We start from the raw sequence: 17,959 nt of genomic DNA on the forward strand, positions 1-17,959 counted from the left end.
ATGACGAAATTATTTTGGTAACCAAGTTTAATCAAGTTGGTTCAATAGCTTATTGGTATAATAAATAGGTTGTACAAATCCTCATTAATCCAATTTTTTTTTCAATCACCATGATCAGGATCTTATTATCTTCTTGCACCAATATCAATGTATTAACATAAGAACAATTTTTATCACTTAACTTAAATCATTGATCCTGTAGTTTGGTCTAGTTTGGACGAAGGAAATGTATTTCTACTAGTATTAATTAAATCCGTGATACTACATGACGAAATTATTTTGGTAACCAAGTTTAACCAAGTTGGTTCAATAGCTTATTGGTATAATAAAAAATAATTGATTGAGTAGATGGATATTCCATTACCAATCGATTGAAATTGGCAAAACATTCAACTTCATCACCTTCCAATAGATTGGATTACATTATCAATCGATTGAATTTGGCTAAAACTTCAATGTCATCACTTTCCAATCGATTGTATTTGGCAAATCCATGTTGTTTTCGTGAATTCAATCGATTGAGTAACAACAACAATCGATTGTTTTGACGCATTCATTCGATTGGAAAGTATAAACAATCGATTGGTTTAAGCTTTTTACCATTCTACCTTACAACTTTCAATCGATTGTTTTGTGATATAGTGTAAACCAATCGATAGAGTTATCATTCAATAGATTGTTTTGAAAAACCAATCGATTGAATTTCAAGGAAACACGATTTGGAAGCCATGGACGAACGTAACGAGATCAAAGTTAATTTTTTAATCAATTGGAATTATTAGGATGAATTGAGGATATAATTGGTTGTTATTTTTGTATTTGATTGTTAATAAATATAATAGATAATTGATAAAATAATAATTTATAAAATAAAAAACTATTTTTATAATTAAATAAAATATATGGGGTTGATTTGTAATTAAAATTAGTTCAAAACTACGTAACAATTGATAAAAAAACTCCAAAAACATGTTTTCTATTTGGACCACTAAGTGGTCCAAAAGTTCCTGAACCACCGAATCCTGTGCCAAATAAGAGTAATAAAATAGGAGAAGTCACATTTTTTAATTTCTTCAAAAGCTCTTAAATAACTTTTTGAAAAGTTAAAAATTTATCTAAAAATTTGTACCAAACACATTAATGTAACTTTCTATAAGTTAAAAGTTGAAAAAAGTAACTTTTTGGTATTTTCCAAACGGGCCTATTTAAATATATTTTTTAATAATTACTAAATAATGTTTATTTAATTTTAATTATTAATTAATTTTTTATTTATTATTTAATTATAAAATTTATTTTTTATTTATAAATATTATTTTATTATTCATCAATCATAGTCTGTTATATCTTTAAAATTTTATCATTAAATTCTATGAATATTTATCTTCAATCTTTCTTTTCTTAATTTTAAAAATTCTAATTTTATTTTTTTATTTTAAGATTATTAATTTTTTAATATATTATCAATTTATTTTTTAATTACCCAATTTTGATGAATTGTCTATGGATGTGGTTTATAAGTGAAAGAAAAAATGGTATAGTAGCTGATCTTGTTGGTCATATGTGGAACTATATATAAACATTTTAATTTTTAAGTCCAATGATTGAAAAGGATTTAAGATTTTAATGGTTTGTCAGTCAGCATTATTATTGATAGGATTTGATTATGGCGGCGATTGATTATGTATGTTGCAATTGCTATCTTCAATTGAAGGGTATGCAATTTTATCACTAAATGTTGATCTACTGATTTGAAATTGTGGATTGATCTATCTGGTATGTGTTTCCATGTCAATGAATTAATCTAGTTGATTTGTGTCAATGTGTTGAAGAAAAAATTAAAAAAGAAAAAGAAATTCAGACATTATAAAATTAGATAATTAAAAAATAAATTGACGATAGATTAAAAAATTGGTTATCTTAATATTAAAAAAAGAAAAAATTAAGATTTTTACATTAAAATAAATTAAAAAAATTAAAGATAAATATTTATAGAATTTAATGATAATATTTTAAAGATAAGATAGATGATAATTGATAAATAATAAAATAATTATTTATAAAATACAGGATAAATTTTATAATTAAATAATATATGAAGAATTAATTAATAATTAAAGTTAAATAAAAATGAAAAATGATTACAAAATTTAAAAAATATATTTTATTATCAAAATCATTTAATAGTCCAGATATTATTGGATCATAAAATTTTTTGTCATGTCTCGTAAGATACACTTTATTATTCTTTATCATATACTTGTACTCTTTATGATTTGAATTATATCTCAGAAATAGATATAGATCAGATTTATAATTAAAATGGAACATTTATCTATAGCATTGTGTACAATTTTTATGGCAGAATGGCCAAGTTTTTTGTGCCAATGAATTAGATAGAGTGATTTTTATGATTAAATTGAGTAAGGTAATGCAAAATTAGAGGCTCTAAATACTATGAAAAATAATGTGATTTAAGAAAATAATATTAGTTCAGTTCAAAGAATGATGCTGTCACTGATATGAGATGAGAGAAAACAAAACAGAACAAAAAAAAAAGAGTAACTTGAGAAAGAAGAAAGTGTGAGTTTTTAATTTTGATATGGAAGTAACGATTGTGTATAATAGGCTTATGGGGGAATTGGGTGTATCATCGAGTTGTGATGGCGGCATAACTGAAATCGGACGGACCGATTTAGGAGTCTGAAATCGGACGGACCGATTTCTAGTAATTGGAGGGAAGCAAATCGGTGGGTCCGATTTGCTACACCATGCCAGGTGGCGTGCATGCAAGCCATTCCTCCGTCTGTTTGGTTGAAAGGAAGCAAGTTAATATCCCAACTTCATAACTTCACCTTTCCCTTTCACCCTCATCTCTTCTTCTCTCTCTTTGTTCCCCATCACTCTCATCTCTTTTCTTCTGTGTTCCCCAACCCCACCACCATTGTTGGACCACTAGAAACACTAGAAAAATTTGGAAAAATGTCCAAAAGAAGAAAAATCAAAGATGTAAATCAACCAGAGCTTCATATTGCTAATTATCTTGGACATCCTAATTATGTAAGTTTCTATTTTTTAATAATAATATATATATATATATATATATATATATATATATATGTATATGGTTGCTGTTAATGATATATATATATGATATGGTTATGATTACTGTTAGATATTAGACATAGAAATTGAACTTGAGTTAATTAGTTAGTTAGTGTTTATCCCTTTAAAGCTTTCACAATAGATAATAAATGTTAGGTTTTTTATTTGATTTGAATTTATTGAATAATATGTTAAAATGAAATGAAGATCTGTATATAAATTTAAAATTTAAAATTTAATTTCTTTTATTATTATTATTATTATCCGTGGAGTAACAGTAATGAAAAATTTTATTATTTTTATATTATTATTATTATTATTATTATTATCCGTGGAGGTTAATGAAAATGAAAAATATTATTATTATTATTATTATTATTATTATTATTATTATTATTATTATTATTATCGGTTTATTATTGTTATTATTATTATTATTATCCGTGAATAATTTTAATTAATTATTAGCATGATTATTATTATTATTAATGATATTACTATTATTATTATCGATATTGTCCATAGGTAATGTTAATTATTATTATTATTATTATTATTATTATTATTATTATTATTAATTGAGTATAATTTAGACAAATAATTAGGCATATTTATTAATTTGTATGTTTATAAATGTATGTATGTTTGATAGGCAGATTATATTATTATAAGTAGGGACATGTAAGAGAAATGATATTATTGTTAATATACTTATTATGCTGGAATTTGTAAAGGAACTGTGATTTTGTAGGGTTCACGCTTGTTGGTATGTGATCATTTGAAACCGCACGATTCGTACAACCAAATTGTTGAGGCTCACTTACGGGAGACGGGTTTCTATTATGTTTCTCAAATTGGGGTAATTCAGTGTCAGTCAGCAATGATTAATGCTCTGATTGAAAGATGGCGTCCTGAGACGCACACATTTCATTTTCCAGTTGGTGAGTGTGCGGTGACATTGGAGGATGTGGCAATGATTCTCGATCTCCCGACAAATGGTCTTTCGGTTACAGGACCAACCATGAGTTCTTTTGAGGCGATGGAAGCTGAGTGCTTGCACCATTTTGGAGTTGCGCCGACGATAAAAGAATGTAGAGGAAGTTTTATAAAGTTGACTTGGTTTAGGCGTTTGAAAGAACGCATAGTGTTGACTGATGATTTTCACATTCAGATGTATGTAAAGTGTCACATAATGTTGTTGTTTGGTACTATTTTGTTTGGAGATAAGTCTGGTGCAGCGGTGCACTGAAAATTTCTGCCGTTGCTCCGTAACTTCTCGGGGATCATACAGTTTAGTTGGGGTTCGGCATGCCTTGCGCACCTGTATAGATCATTGTGTAGGGCAATTCGCGTCGACTGCAAGGAGATGGACGGTCCTTTGACACTTTTGCTTACATGGGCTTAGATTCGGTTACCATTTCTTGCGCCGATTCCTGGCAACCCCCGATTATTTCCGATTGCAAATAGGTAAAATGAATTGATGTATGAATTGACACAAGCACTAGAATAGTTAATGAATTGCTGTATGAGTTGACAGAAGCGGTATGATATGATGTATGAATTGACAAAAACAAGTTAATTAAGAATTTGTCTTAATGCAGGTGGCAAAACTGGGAGCGTGAAAACTATGGTTACCGGTATCATTCTGTTCCCCACTATAGGAGGTTGTTAGATGATATGCAAGAAGGACATGTATGTCATTAAAAAATATTTCATGCATTTGTTTTGTCAATGAATTTATAGTTGTTTAATCATCTGATACTGTCGGTGTGTCCAGTTTGTTTGGCAGGCTTATGGCATTGGACACGTTGGTCCAGACCTGATTCCCTTAGACATCCGTCATAATTCTGTTATTTGGAGTGCCAGGGTGCCGCTTATATCATTCGAATGCGTCGAGTGGCATGCAACTGATAGAATCAGGAGGCAATTTGGCTTGAATCAGGGTGTCCCTGATCAGCCGCGGGATCTAGGTGCATCACATGGTGAAGTACTAACTGGGCCTAAAAATCAAGATTGGGCAAATATGCACTCTGTCTGGGTGATGGAGTGGACCAACCGGTACAGTCACGTTCTAGTTGATAAAATGGGTCCTCCACATTATTCCTTGGACACTTACATGCATTGGTACCGAGGAGCTTTCGGTGATCACTTGCAATTGTCTGACCTTGTAGCACAAGAGAATCCAGAAGGGCCCCGGTTGATATTCAAGAGAATCAACAGGAACAACCAGCGCCACAGCCACATCCACCTTCACCCCCCCGTCACCTCCACCGCCACAAGCACAGCAGGATGTTGAGTATTTTGCTCCATATGTTCCTCACACGCAACCGTCTGATTATCTTTCACCGTCAGTACCTATACATCAGCAGTATTGGGGTGGTCCACAGTTTGAGACAGGGGAGCAAGGATCGTTCTCCCAGCTGCTTGGTTTCATGGGTAGTTCAGGAGTAGGTCACTCATATTCAGGTAACTATGCGGACATCCCCGCCGACCACTGGGCACGTTCGGGTGGTGTTACTCAACCTAGGAGGTCATTGGATTTGAGACCTCGGGATCGCACTTCCTCTGATAATTCTAGAGACAGAATGTCTGTTGATTTGAGTAGGAGTGCTGAAGCCGCGGGAGGAATTATACAGACTCGAAACAAGGGGCATATTCCGATGAGTCTAATTCAGGAGAGTAATATGGGAGTTGATGATGACATTGATGACTATCTAGTAGACCATCCGGAGAGTGATGGAAACCATGATGATGAGGATGAGGACGAGGATGATTCCGAGGATGACGATGATGACATCGCTGATGATCCGGCCGACCAAGCTGATGAAGACCGCGCTGACAATCCAACGGCTAGTGCAGGTAACGTAAAATTTTGATTATATATTCTTATATTTGATTAGTTCCAGTCTCCATGGGTTATACATTGATGCTGAATTTATATTTGATTAGTTCCACTCATTGTATGTATTGTATTTTGATAGGTACAGCCACAAGTGAAAAAGGAAAAGGCTACAATCTTAGAGAAGATCCGCCACGTCGGAGTGCTAGTCGGTATACCCCCTCCCCATTTAACAAGCTTGCCAAGAAGTGCAAAAAGTTATGCACAGGTTTAAAGTGGGCAGCGAGAAAATGATGTGTTTCATGTTGTTAATTAAGGTTTATGGGTTGGTTGTATTACTTAGGGTGTTGTTACTATTTAATGTTGACTGTGTATAAAATTAGGGACATTGTATTACTTAGTTTAGTTAGTTTGCTGTTAGTATTTAGTATTGCTATTTTTGGATTGGTTCTATTACTTACATTGTTGTTACTTTGATTGATGTTACTTTGCTATTTTAATTAGGTTGTAATGATCGATATTTTTATTCATGCTGCTACGACTATTATAGATATTTTTATTTTATTTTTTATAATTAAAGAACTATTATTTTAATAATAATTAAATATCAATTCTTAAATATAATTTATGGTGCAAAATGAGATAATAAATTACTAATTACTCACTAGTACAAAATACTTTCTCAATTTAATGAACAAAAAAAAAATATAACACAATCAATATCAATATATTAATATATTTGTATACTATATGTTGTTACTATGTGAATCCATATTTAAAAGGATAAAAAAATATAAAACTTCGAATGTCAAACTGGTTTAAATTTAATACATCTAGCAATAAATATAACAATAGTCACTTCCTTACGATATATCAAACTGTGAATGTCAGGCAGCAACGTAAATTAAGATGAAATATAACAATAGTCACTTCTACTCTCCGGGTGCCCCCGCACTTGGACCACCTCGCTGACGACATCTACTCCGGCTGTGGCCCTCAGCACCGCATTGCTTGCATCTCCTAGGACCACGCAACATGCAAGTGTCCATCTCATTCAAGAAGCGGGTCATCTTAGGCCGACCTTTGGCCACCCGTCTGAGGAACGGATTGCCAACGAATCGTGGACCACGATAAGCAGGCCACGTTGTAGGATTTCCCAGTGGTCTAAACCTCGCCCTGTATACTCTTTGAATTGAATCCATCTTGTATACGTCATGAACATATACTTGCCAATCCAACCGCTGATTTGCACAGCAAGCTAGAACATGTCGACACGGAATTCGGTCAACCTGGAATTCACCACAGTCGCACCGCTGTTGGCGTAGGTCAACTGCATACTCAACCCCATTAGGCATCTCATGAACTTCGAAGACTTCATGTTCTCTGTCAAAACAGCTCACCTGTATGTTTCCCGATGCTCGCTGGTTTGCATGCAGCTTCGAGGTGACCATCTCAGAGAACACATGTCCAGCATTAATTCGAGCCTCAGCCTCGGCTCTTTTCCTAGTGAACAACTCATTTAGTCTGTAAAATGTAGCCTTAACAAGCGCAGTGACCGGGAGATTGCGTGCACCCTTCAGCACGGAGTTGATGCACTCCACAAGATTGGTGGTCATATGTCTCCATCTGTATCCACCATCGAATGCCAAAGCATACTACTCACGTGGGATGCGGTCAAGCCAGTTGGTGTAAGCCTCACCCCGTTCTTTTAATCGTTCATAGCGCATCTGGTACTCCCGTATCGTCTTCGAATACCCTACGATAAAAAACCATCATCAATGAATCACGTTCTATCGACCCAAATTTACTTAGTAAACAGTGGACTAGACCGCGTAATTAAACTTACCGATATTGACGATGAGTTTCTGCAAGTACGGTGCCTTGAACTTCCTCAAGAAATTCGACTCAATATGCCGGATACAGAACATATGAAAAGCTCTGGGAGGAGACCAAGCCCCATTACTCCGATCAATAGCTGACCTGATAGAATCGTGTCGATCAGAGATAAGTCCGACACTATCACGTGTGACCACATGTTGACGAAGGTTACTTAGAAAAAAGTACCATGCATCAGAGGTTTCCCCCTCCACTATGGCAAATGCAATAGGCACGATGTTGTTATTACCATCTTGTGAGACTGCAACCAATAAACAACCCTTGTATTTACCATACAAATGAGTCTCGTCCACCTGCACTACTGGCTTGCAATGTCTGAAGGCCCTAATACAAGGGTAATAACTCCAGAAGACTCTATGTAGTACACGGATATCAGGAACCAAGTCATCCCCCTGGTACGCATCCATTGTTTCAAAGTGAACCACTGCTGACGGCTCCTTGTGACACATGGCCTCAAACCATATGGGTAAAGCTTCATACGATGCCTCCCAACCTTCGAAAATTGACTCAACCGCCTTCTGCTTTGCTAACCAAGCTTTCCTATAGCTGATGGTGTAGTTAAACTTTGACTGGACTTCTGTAATGACTGATTTCACCTTCAAAGATGGGTCAACCTCTACCAACGGCTTAATTGCTTCTGCAACTGTCTTGGAGTCCAGTTTCGAATGGTCTTGAGAAATTCTCGACCGGGTACAAGTGTGACTACCATTGTACCTCCTTATCTCCCAGCAGTACTTCTTCTGCATTTTCGTAACCCTGATAAGCCAATCACAACCTTTGCCATAATGTGTACATTTAGCATAGAATGTCGTCGGTTTCGACTCATAAACCCGATAGTCTACCCCTCTACGGATGGTATAGTCTTTCATTGCCTTGATTACTTCCTCCCTTGAATTGAATTCCATCCCCACCGTAAATTCACCGTCGGCCACAACAGGAAGCTCTGCCACAATCACACCGCAGGAAATATATATTCATAAATAATCATTAAATACATACATACATACATACATACATACATACATACATACATACATATATATATATATATATATATATCTTAACAAATAAAATCCTCCTATAATAGTCTTTACATTCCCTATTCTATCTACATAGAGAACTAGTAATTAATATATGAATCAAATGGTATGGTAACTAACGGCATACCTGCATTCATATATTGCGGAAACTCAGCTGCATTCATCGCTTCCAAATCCAACGACCGCATGAAAGAAGGCTCCTGAAACGGAAGCGAGTTTGCTAGTGCATTAGCAACCTCCGCCACATCTGGGTTCATGGGGCCGTCAGCTCCATCTTCGTTTTCACCTGGACCAACGATCTCATAGTTACTTTCAAAATCCTCATCGCTACCACTATCATAATCTTCGACTTCAATATTTCGGTCCACTTCAAATTGCTCGAACTCAATATACAACTCGATGCACGATATTCGCCGGCGATTCTCAATATACATTGAAAACATTTCCTGCATACTCGCTTCATTTGTCACGTATTTCGTCTGAAAATGGACGAATCCACCAAACACAGGTAAAGGATACCTGTACAAAATACACGATATTCTTTCTGATCTTTCTGAATGTATCTTCTCACAAATCACACCTTTCAATTCATCAAATGACAATGTGAACGGAATAACAATATCTACTAGATTTTGACATACAAATTGAACTCCCTCATATGTTTCTAACAAAATCTGTCCATAACAATAAATTTTTAATATAACTCTATCATCCATAATATCAAACTACTTTAAACAGTATCACTCTCAATAAAATCTAATATACAAAAATAAAGAAAAATGAAAGAAGAGGAAGAACATCACCAGGTTGCAGACACTCACGGATTGAAGAAGAAGAAGAATTGGGGTTCTGGGTACAATCTTCGTTTATGTATGCATGAGTCGCTTAATTGAACGGACCGACCGGTTCATTCACAAATTTCCACGCACTAGAAATTGCTGCCACCGATTTCTCAGCAGCTGATTTACCTTGCAGCAAATCGGTGGGTCCGATTTAGTTTCCTAAGGATCAAAATTTTTTGCTGACCCACAAATCCCTGGGACCGATTTGTGGTCTCTTGGATTCGAGTAGCAACAAATCGGTGCGTCCGATTTTATGAATCATATACAAACCAACCCAAAATCGGTCAGTCCGATTAGACTATCTTTCCCTCAGAAATAAATCGGACGGTCTGATTTCATCCCCACTAACTTCAGCATTCTGCCGTCACAGCCTTGTATAACACCCACAACTTCCATAACGCTGCGTTACTCACATTCCGTTATCATATCGAAAAAAAACAGCCAGAAAGTGTTGCATTTAATTGTAAATTTAGAATACAAGAGTGTGTACACAACTGAATAGTAGAGTCCTCATACATATAATAACCGCCATACTACTCAAACTAACTCCACAATGCACAACCCATCCACTAGCTATTTTGTTATTGAATTTTGCCTTCACTCTTAAATAGAGTTGTCAATGATTTGAACAATGGTTTGTGAGTAGCTATATTCATCCTCTTATACAATTGAAGTAATTAATAATAATAGTAAAAAATTTATAGAAAAAATTATAATTAATTTCTATAAAACAAATACTTTTAAAGAGTTATTACAAGTTTGTTTAATGAATATATTTTAAAAACAAAAATATTAGATGTCCAAATATTTTGGATAATCAAATTTAATCAACTTGTTTAAAAATAAAAATTTATTTATGTACTTCTTTCTTCTTTAATATTGTCACTATTTCTTTTTATTTTTATATTCTTTTTTCTTTTATCACTGATCCAACAGTCGTCGTTATCGTCATTGTCACTAGGGTTGTAATTTTCTTAATGTTGTTTAATATCTTCTTCTCCTTTTATTTTTCTCATCCTCTTTTATTATCATCATCATCATCATCATCATCATCATCATCATCATCATCATCATCATCATCATCATCATCATCATCATCATCATCATCATCATCTCCTTCTTTTCTTATAAATGTTTAGAAAATTAAAGTATAAAAATTTTAGTATACAACACAAAAATTTTTTAAGAACCACAGGCCCAAAACATTGACATCTAACTAATAAAATACGTACAATACATAAATTTTGGTATACAACACAAAAATCTTGTTGCATAGCATAATTTTTATACGTAGCATAGAAAAATTTTGAGGATTACATACACATAACATTGACTCGTCTAACTAACAAAATATATTTACAGTAAAAATTTGTGCTATATTGTAAAGATTTGTGTAATGTATGCAAAATTTTATGTGCTATATTAATAAAGTTTTGTTCTCTTAAAAAACAGTAGTGACATATACATATATTCTTTCACTAAATTTTGCACCAACTTAATTGAACTTAATTATAAAAAAAGTTGTATACTAACATTGCTTCTTTAAAAAAATGTATTTCATTCTCACTTAAATTCTATTTAACATAATCATCGACTTTAGATATGAAAAAAACTAGAAATTCAAATATTATTAATCAGAAGACTTATCAACTACAATTAAATTTAGGATATTCTTGTTCATTGTCAAGACACATTCTTAAATCATTATTATTAATAGATGTATATTATCAAGTCACACATTCTTATATTATTACTTTTAGATGAATATTCTTTTTTTTTTTTTGAAATAAAAAGCTCAACACAAAAAGGTGGAGCAATTGTTCTGAAAACCGAACCGAATCGACCGATTCAATCAGATTAATCGGGAACCGGTCATTAGGCCGGTCCGGTTAGGCTCAAAAATCGATTGACAAAAAATTGGTTAAATCGACAGTTAACCGGTGAACTGTTTGGACCGGTCATTTTTTTTTTCGGTTTTTCTTATCTGACTACTCCCCCAAACGACGTCATTTTACCCATTTAGTTTTTTTTTTTAATATAAAGGAAACAGATTCCCTCTCTCTCAATCTCAACCCTATTTAACCCATTTAACCCTAAATCAGAAGCAAGGAAGCCAAGCCCCAAATTCAATCTTCAACACTTCAGCAGCAACAACCAGCCGTCGCAGAGCTCTTCTCCTTGCCGTCACAGAGCTCTTCTCCTCGCCGTCGCGTCTCGTCTCACTCTCACCGCGAACGTCTCTCTGTCGTCACCTCTGTTCCATTGCTCGGCCGTTGCGGAGCTCTTCTCAACAACCAGCCGTCGTAGAACTCTTCTTCTCGCCGTCGCAGAGCTCTTCTCCTCGCCGTTGCATCTCGTCTCACTCTCACTGCGAACGTCTCTCCGTCATCAGCTCTGTTCCATTGCTCGGCCGTTGCGGAGCTCTTCTCCCCGCCGTCGTGTCTCGTCTCACTCTCACCGCGAACGTCTCTCCATCGTCACCTCTGTTCCACTGCTCAGCCGTCACCTCCTCTCACCGAGACCTTTCCTTCACCTCTGTGGAACGCTCGAGCAGTCGAGCTTCTTCCCTTATTTCTCCAAGTTCTCTCTTTTTCTGCTAAGTTTCTTGATGAGGCTGTGGGCATCTTCAAGGCTAGAAATTATGGAATTAGCCCTTTCTAGTTGATTGTTGAAGACCTTTGTATTTTAATTCTTTAAAAATAATTTTGTTACTTTTTGTTGGTACTTATTAATTTTGTTAATTGTTGATTTAATTAGCTAATTGTATGGATTCTGATTTCTGAGTTTGTTTTCTGAACTTTTGATGCCTAATATAATTGATAATTTTCTATTCTGAACTTTTGATGCTGCCTGCATTGTTGGCTTCTTGATGTGATTAGAAATTTTCTGTAGATATGTTCAACAATCAATATTTAGTTATTGGTCATATTTAATTTGTGTAAATTTGTGTTTGTAAATTGTAGTTGTTACTAATCAAAAATTTTTATTTTTGAAGATAGAACAACTAGATGGTGATCAAGCATTACATATATTAATTTTTAATAATTTTATTTAATATTTAATTAAACCGGTTGAACTCCGGTCGGACTATTAAACCAGTGAACCAGTTGTCTTACCGGTTCGTTGACCGGTCCGGTTCTCGCAACCTTGGGTGGAGCATCAACGTCTCAACAGAAAAGTACTAAATAGATAAAATAAACTAATTCCTAATCATCTTCGACAAAAGCCATCAACAACCCAAAAGATCAAATAATTTTATTTATATTTTTAACCTTATTTTATAAATGAAGGAGAATTAATTTATTTGTCTCCAATTTTTATTTAATTAGCATTTAATCGAAACTAATTTATAAATTTGTAATTGAAAGGTATTTTAAAGATGAATATTTTATATTTAATTTAATATAATATCTCTTAATTTTATTAAAATTTAACAAAACTCCAATTTGTCCAAAAATTCCTAATTTCACATTTTTTTCCAAATTAAACCCTAATCCTAAAATCAAATACACAAAACCCTAACCCCTTTTAACCTAACCCTAACAACCGCCAATGTTTCCCTTCTCTGACCAAACCCTAGCCGCCACATTCATTTCAATTTTCCTAATCTAACCTGCGCAAGGAAGAAACAAAAGAAAAGGAAAGAAAGAAGAAGGGGGCACGGGAGGAAGGTAGAGCTGAGAGGATGAGGGGGAATGGAAGGGGACGGCGCCGGCGGGGCTGGGAGCCACCGTCACCGTCGAGTCATTTAGAAAGAGAGAGAGAGAGAGAGAAACCGCGACTGGAAGGAGAGAGAGAGAAGCTGCCTCGTGTCTTGCTGCCGCCGCCGCCGACGCCCTCATCCCGAATCGCCATCATCGCTAGTGTTGGAAAAGGAGTCGTCGCGCCACTGTAGCACCGCCGCCGCTGTTGGGTCGTCGTGCTGTCATCTGAGAGTAGAGAGCGTGCGCGAGGAAGGAGAATCCCTGCCCTCGCGTCCGTCGTTGTCTCCGCGGGTCCCCGTCGCCGCCGTCCTCCTCGCCATGAAGCCAACGCCGCCATCGTCATCATCACGAACTGCTGCTGCGTGTGACGTTGCCGCCGCCTCTGAGTCCGTCGCCGTCAAACAGAGCACACACAGAGGAGAAGCCGTTCAAGCCACTGCCAAGTCACCGTCGATGAAGCTTCAGCCGCCGCCGTCGATTGTCACTGAGGAACAACCGTCGTACCTCTGGTCGCCGGAAACCGCCGCTGGAGCCGCCACCTTCTTGGTAAACTCTAGCTCTGTTCTGGTTTTCTCTTATTGTCGGTCAAAATCCTGGTTACTATAAGAGTTGTTGCTGAGGTTGTTTGTGCCAGGGATTGTTTATCGTGAGTTGCTTTGTCGTACGCCGCTGTCAGAGCTACCATTTCACTACTGCCGCCTTTGCTCTGAGCCGTTGATTGTAGCGAGTATTATCTTCATTGCGGCTGCTCGGTTTAGTCGCTCCTCTCTAGTACGGTAAGCTATTCCTTATTTCAATTTCGAACTCTGTCAGTCGCTGTTCTATTATATGTTGTTAAGATTCTACGACGTTAATGCTTTAGGATCGAGATCCGGTTGCTGCACGTTGGTGAATTTAAGTTACTGCTGTGGGTGCGGATACCGTGGAGCTGTAGTTGCGGCTGTTACCAATGTCGGGCCGAGAGGAAAAGAGTTTTAGTGACGTGTTTGGTCTATAGTTTCGACTTATTGAGGTAGGGTTTTTTTCTAAAAATCTATTTTATATTACAAAGTTGTTATAAATAGATATTGATGCAAAAAGATATATTTCTGTGATTATACTTGTCCTGTGGATGGGATGGTTTGTTAGACTGAATTGTTGGTTGCTTGATTGCTTGAGTGGTGTACGGTTGTTGATAAGAAATTGGTTTGAAAATTTATTTACTTGGTTATGATGAAAAGTGGTTTGAAGAGGTTTGATTTTGAGTTAGTCTGATTTTATATGATTTAATATTTTAGCTGCTTTGATTTTAAAAAGAGTTTATTATTGGAATTGATTCGATTTGAAAATAATTTGATATTGGAACTAGTTGAATTTTGGAAAATGATTGAGATTTGGAAATGGTTGAGAAAAAAGGTTTGAGAAATGTTTGGATGGGACCCGAAAAGGGTGGCGGTGTTCGAGTTTTAGAGGAGATGTTGCTGAAATTTTAAGTTTTATTTGAAGTAATTACTTAAAAAGATTTGTTTTTAAACATTATACGTTTTAAGATTGATTTATTTATCAAAGAAATAATTATGTTTTGAATTACGATTGTTAATGGACAGGATGGAAAGAAGGATGATGATGATTGATGAGGATTTTCTTTGAAATATGGTTTTTGAATGAATTTGAAATATCTGAGATACGAGGTTCCCTGGATTAAGTGCCGTGGCATGCCACCACGTGTACCAGGTTGAAAACTCGATACTCTGTTGACCCTACGACGTAAGTGTGATCGGGCACTATATAAATTCCCGGGAATGTTACCCCATTGAGCAATATTGATTATTTGAGAAAAAGCTATGCATAGACTCTTGGGGATGCACGTCGGGGGACAGTCTAAGGACAATTCAGACTTGTCGGGTTGGTTGGATAACCGACAGATGAGCCTTATCAGCCATAGAACAGGCATGCATCATATGCATTTGTATGCTTTGCTTGGGTTTAAAATTGTTTTGGTCTGCCTAATTGCTAAACTGTTTGTAACTGCTACTTAAACTATTTGCTGTAACTGCTACCTACTTGTGCTTTCCTTGTCTGTCTTGCCTCTGTTTATCCTGGTGTGCTACATTTGAGAATGAACTTTGATGCTGAGTTAATGATTGTGTTGTTTGATTACGTGGTTAGTTTCTGATTGAGATTCTCTTATAAGAAAGGAAAGGTTTCGGATTTTTGAAAAATTAGACATTGCTTCTTCGAAAAGGTTTTGAACGACTACCTATTGGTCTTTAAAAGATTCATAAGGCAATGATAATCACTGAACTTGAAAACAGTTTTCTTATTAAATATCTTTTTATGACAACTTTAAAATTCCGTGGTGAGACCGTGTGGTTAGGTTCTCACCCCCCTACAACTTTACTTTTTCAGGAACCGGAAGAAGAAGCATTAAGAAGAGTTAATTTGCGTTTGGTTTTATATGTTGTTGTATTAATTGGATTATTTTTTTCCCTCGTCTTTGTTATCACAAGTTTGTAAGAGAGATAGGAGTTGTATGTTTTATATGTATATTATATTATAAGATATTATGTAAGGAGTCACAGGTTCCTATTTTAATATTTAGTATGTAAAGTAGTCGTAATACTTCTTGCTATCAGAGTGGCGCAGCCGGAAGCGTGACATTCTGGTAGTGAGGGTATTACACCTCATATTCCACAAACTAAAATCATTTAAAAACTTTATTACACACCTTATTTCGGTTTTTAGGGCGGCACCTTCTTACTTTTTCTTTCTGTTTTGCTTGCCTTCTTTTTTGTGCCAATACTTCATTCTGAGCTTGGAGAATAGCCATAATGTCCTCATCCTCGTCGTATAAAATAGCTCCTGATTCGACAGCCAGATCCTAAGCAGTCCTATTTTTAGCCATATCTTTATTCCAACTTCCTCCGTGTTCATCTTGATTAGTTTCACCGTCTGCATCTTGCTTCGAGTCCTCCGAATCTTCCAAGTTCCTTACAGCCCTTTCATCATCCAACCCAATTTTCTGCACCACTGTATTCTCATCTTCTAAATCTGAATCTTGCACGGCATCATCCCTCATTAGACATATGCCAACATGCTGCTTACCACTCTCGTCCAAACTAGCGTGGATCTCATTAACTACACCTGGTGGAATATTTTTTTTCGCTGCGCTGTTCGAACAATTCTCCGCATCTCCGCCAATCTCTTTTTCGGCTTGATTCTGCTCGTTGGATGTATAAGGGGCTTCACGCTCCTCCTTGCCCTCCACGCCATCAAATTCAGCGCGGACATTATCACCTCCACCACTAGCCACTGACTTCCATACTGCTCCTAGATCTGCCTCCGCCACTAAAAAGTACGCAATTTCTACATAAACTGATAAAAATAATTAAAATAATGTAATTATATTGTATATATAATTAAAAAAATTTAACTAATTAAATATTTATTAAATTAGTGAAAATTATATTAACTAATTAAGAGCGAAGAAAAGATGTATGATAATAGTGGTTTTGAGCTTGTGTTTTGACCGAAACAAATATAAATAATTGAAGAAATGAACTGTACTTAGCCAGGTCCAAAAATTTTTTGATGAACAAGCAACATGGATAAAAGGAAATAAACTTAACCCAAAAAAACATTTCCATGACAAAAAAGACATTCACTCAACGCCTTTCTTTTTCCCGCCTCTTCCAAATGAAAACGGCAATGTTCCCAATGCATTATTTCTCATTTCTCTAGTCACTGTTTTTCTCTCCAAATGAAATAGAAGGAGGGGTGTGCATGGTGGTTTGGTCCGGTTTGAAGATTTGGTCTGGTTTCGAACACTTTAGGGATTAATTTAGTGTGATTCCATCGGGTCTAGAATTGGGTATGGGTCTCAAAAATAGACCCGGTCATTATTTCGGGTCGGGTCCGGGTCATAGCTCGGGTCACCCGAAATCGGCCCGGTAGCCCGAGCATCATACATAATTAATATTTTGTGTTATTAGTGATGGATAATGGCTATTATTATGTGAAATTTAGGTGTTGCAAACCTTAATATTTTGTGTTATTAGTCATTATATATAAGACTATAAATTAATATTTTATATTTAAAATGAATAAGACTTTAGACTAATGCATAATCTTATGTTATTTGTATTGATTTAAATATTTTGTGTTATTAGGCAATATTAGTATTGATTATGGTTATGCTTTAATTTTAGAGAATAGTGGTTCCTATTATATTTTTCTAAGTGAATTTTACCATGTCAAATAATGATTGGAGTCTTGGAAATTTAGATATTTTTACATGCTAACTTACAAGAAGGTATCAAGGTAATATAATGTTAACGGCCCGATTTTCACCCGGTATAATCATGGCCCGAAAGTGTATAGGTTTCATCGAGTTTAGGATCGGGTTCGGGTTTAACAAATAGTCCCGATATATATTTCGGGTCGGATCTGAGTCACATCAAACCCGGTTTCACCTGACACATGCACACCCCTAAATAGAACAACAAAAAAGCAACGGCAACATCATTGATTCATGCATACACACTACTTCAAAGA

General features: G+C 35.6%; 3 protein-coding genes across 3 annotated transcripts; 1 reads left to right on the forward strand and 2 right to left on the reverse strand.

Annotated features, from left to right (window-relative positions):
- Positions 1 to 6,876: 6,876 nt before the first annotated feature.
- LOC148550065 (uncharacterized) lies at positions 6,877 to 7,560 on the reverse strand. Its single transcript, XM_088495920.1, has one exon. The coding sequence runs from the start codon at positions 7,558 to 7,560 to the stop codon at positions 6,877 to 6,879; it is 684 nt and encodes a 227-aa protein (XP_088352046.1).
- Positions 7,561 to 7,599: 39 nt separating this feature from the next.
- On the reverse strand, positions 7,600 to 9,596 carry LOC107611751 (uncharacterized). The gene is made up of 3 exons (XM_016313646.2): positions 9,008 to 9,596; positions 7,791 to 8,783; positions 7,600 to 7,700 (listed from the first exon to the last, which is right to left on the reverse strand). The coding sequence occupies exons 1-3, from the start codon at positions 9,594 to 9,596 to the stop codon at positions 7,600 to 7,602; spliced, it is 1,683 nt and encodes a 560-aa protein (XP_016169132.2).
- Positions 9,597 to 13,744: 4,148 nt separating this feature from the next.
- Positions 13,745 to 14,144, forward strand: LOC148550066 (uncharacterized). Its single transcript, XM_088496522.1, has 2 exons — positions 13,745 to 13,972; positions 14,061 to 14,144. The coding sequence occupies exons 1-2, from the start codon at positions 13,745 to 13,747 to the stop codon at positions 14,142 to 14,144; spliced, it is 312 nt and encodes a 103-aa protein (XP_088352648.1).
- The last annotated feature ends 3,815 nt before the right edge of the window (positions 14,145 to 17,959 follow it).

The sequence above is a fragment of the Arachis ipaensis genome, chromosome B8, assembly GCF_059453495.1.
Source record: "Arachis ipaensis isolate K30076 ecotype BB chromosome B8, ASM5945349v1, whole genome shotgun sequence".
Taxonomy (NCBI): domain Eukaryota; kingdom Viridiplantae; phylum Streptophyta; class Magnoliopsida; order Fabales; family Fabaceae; genus Arachis; species Arachis ipaensis.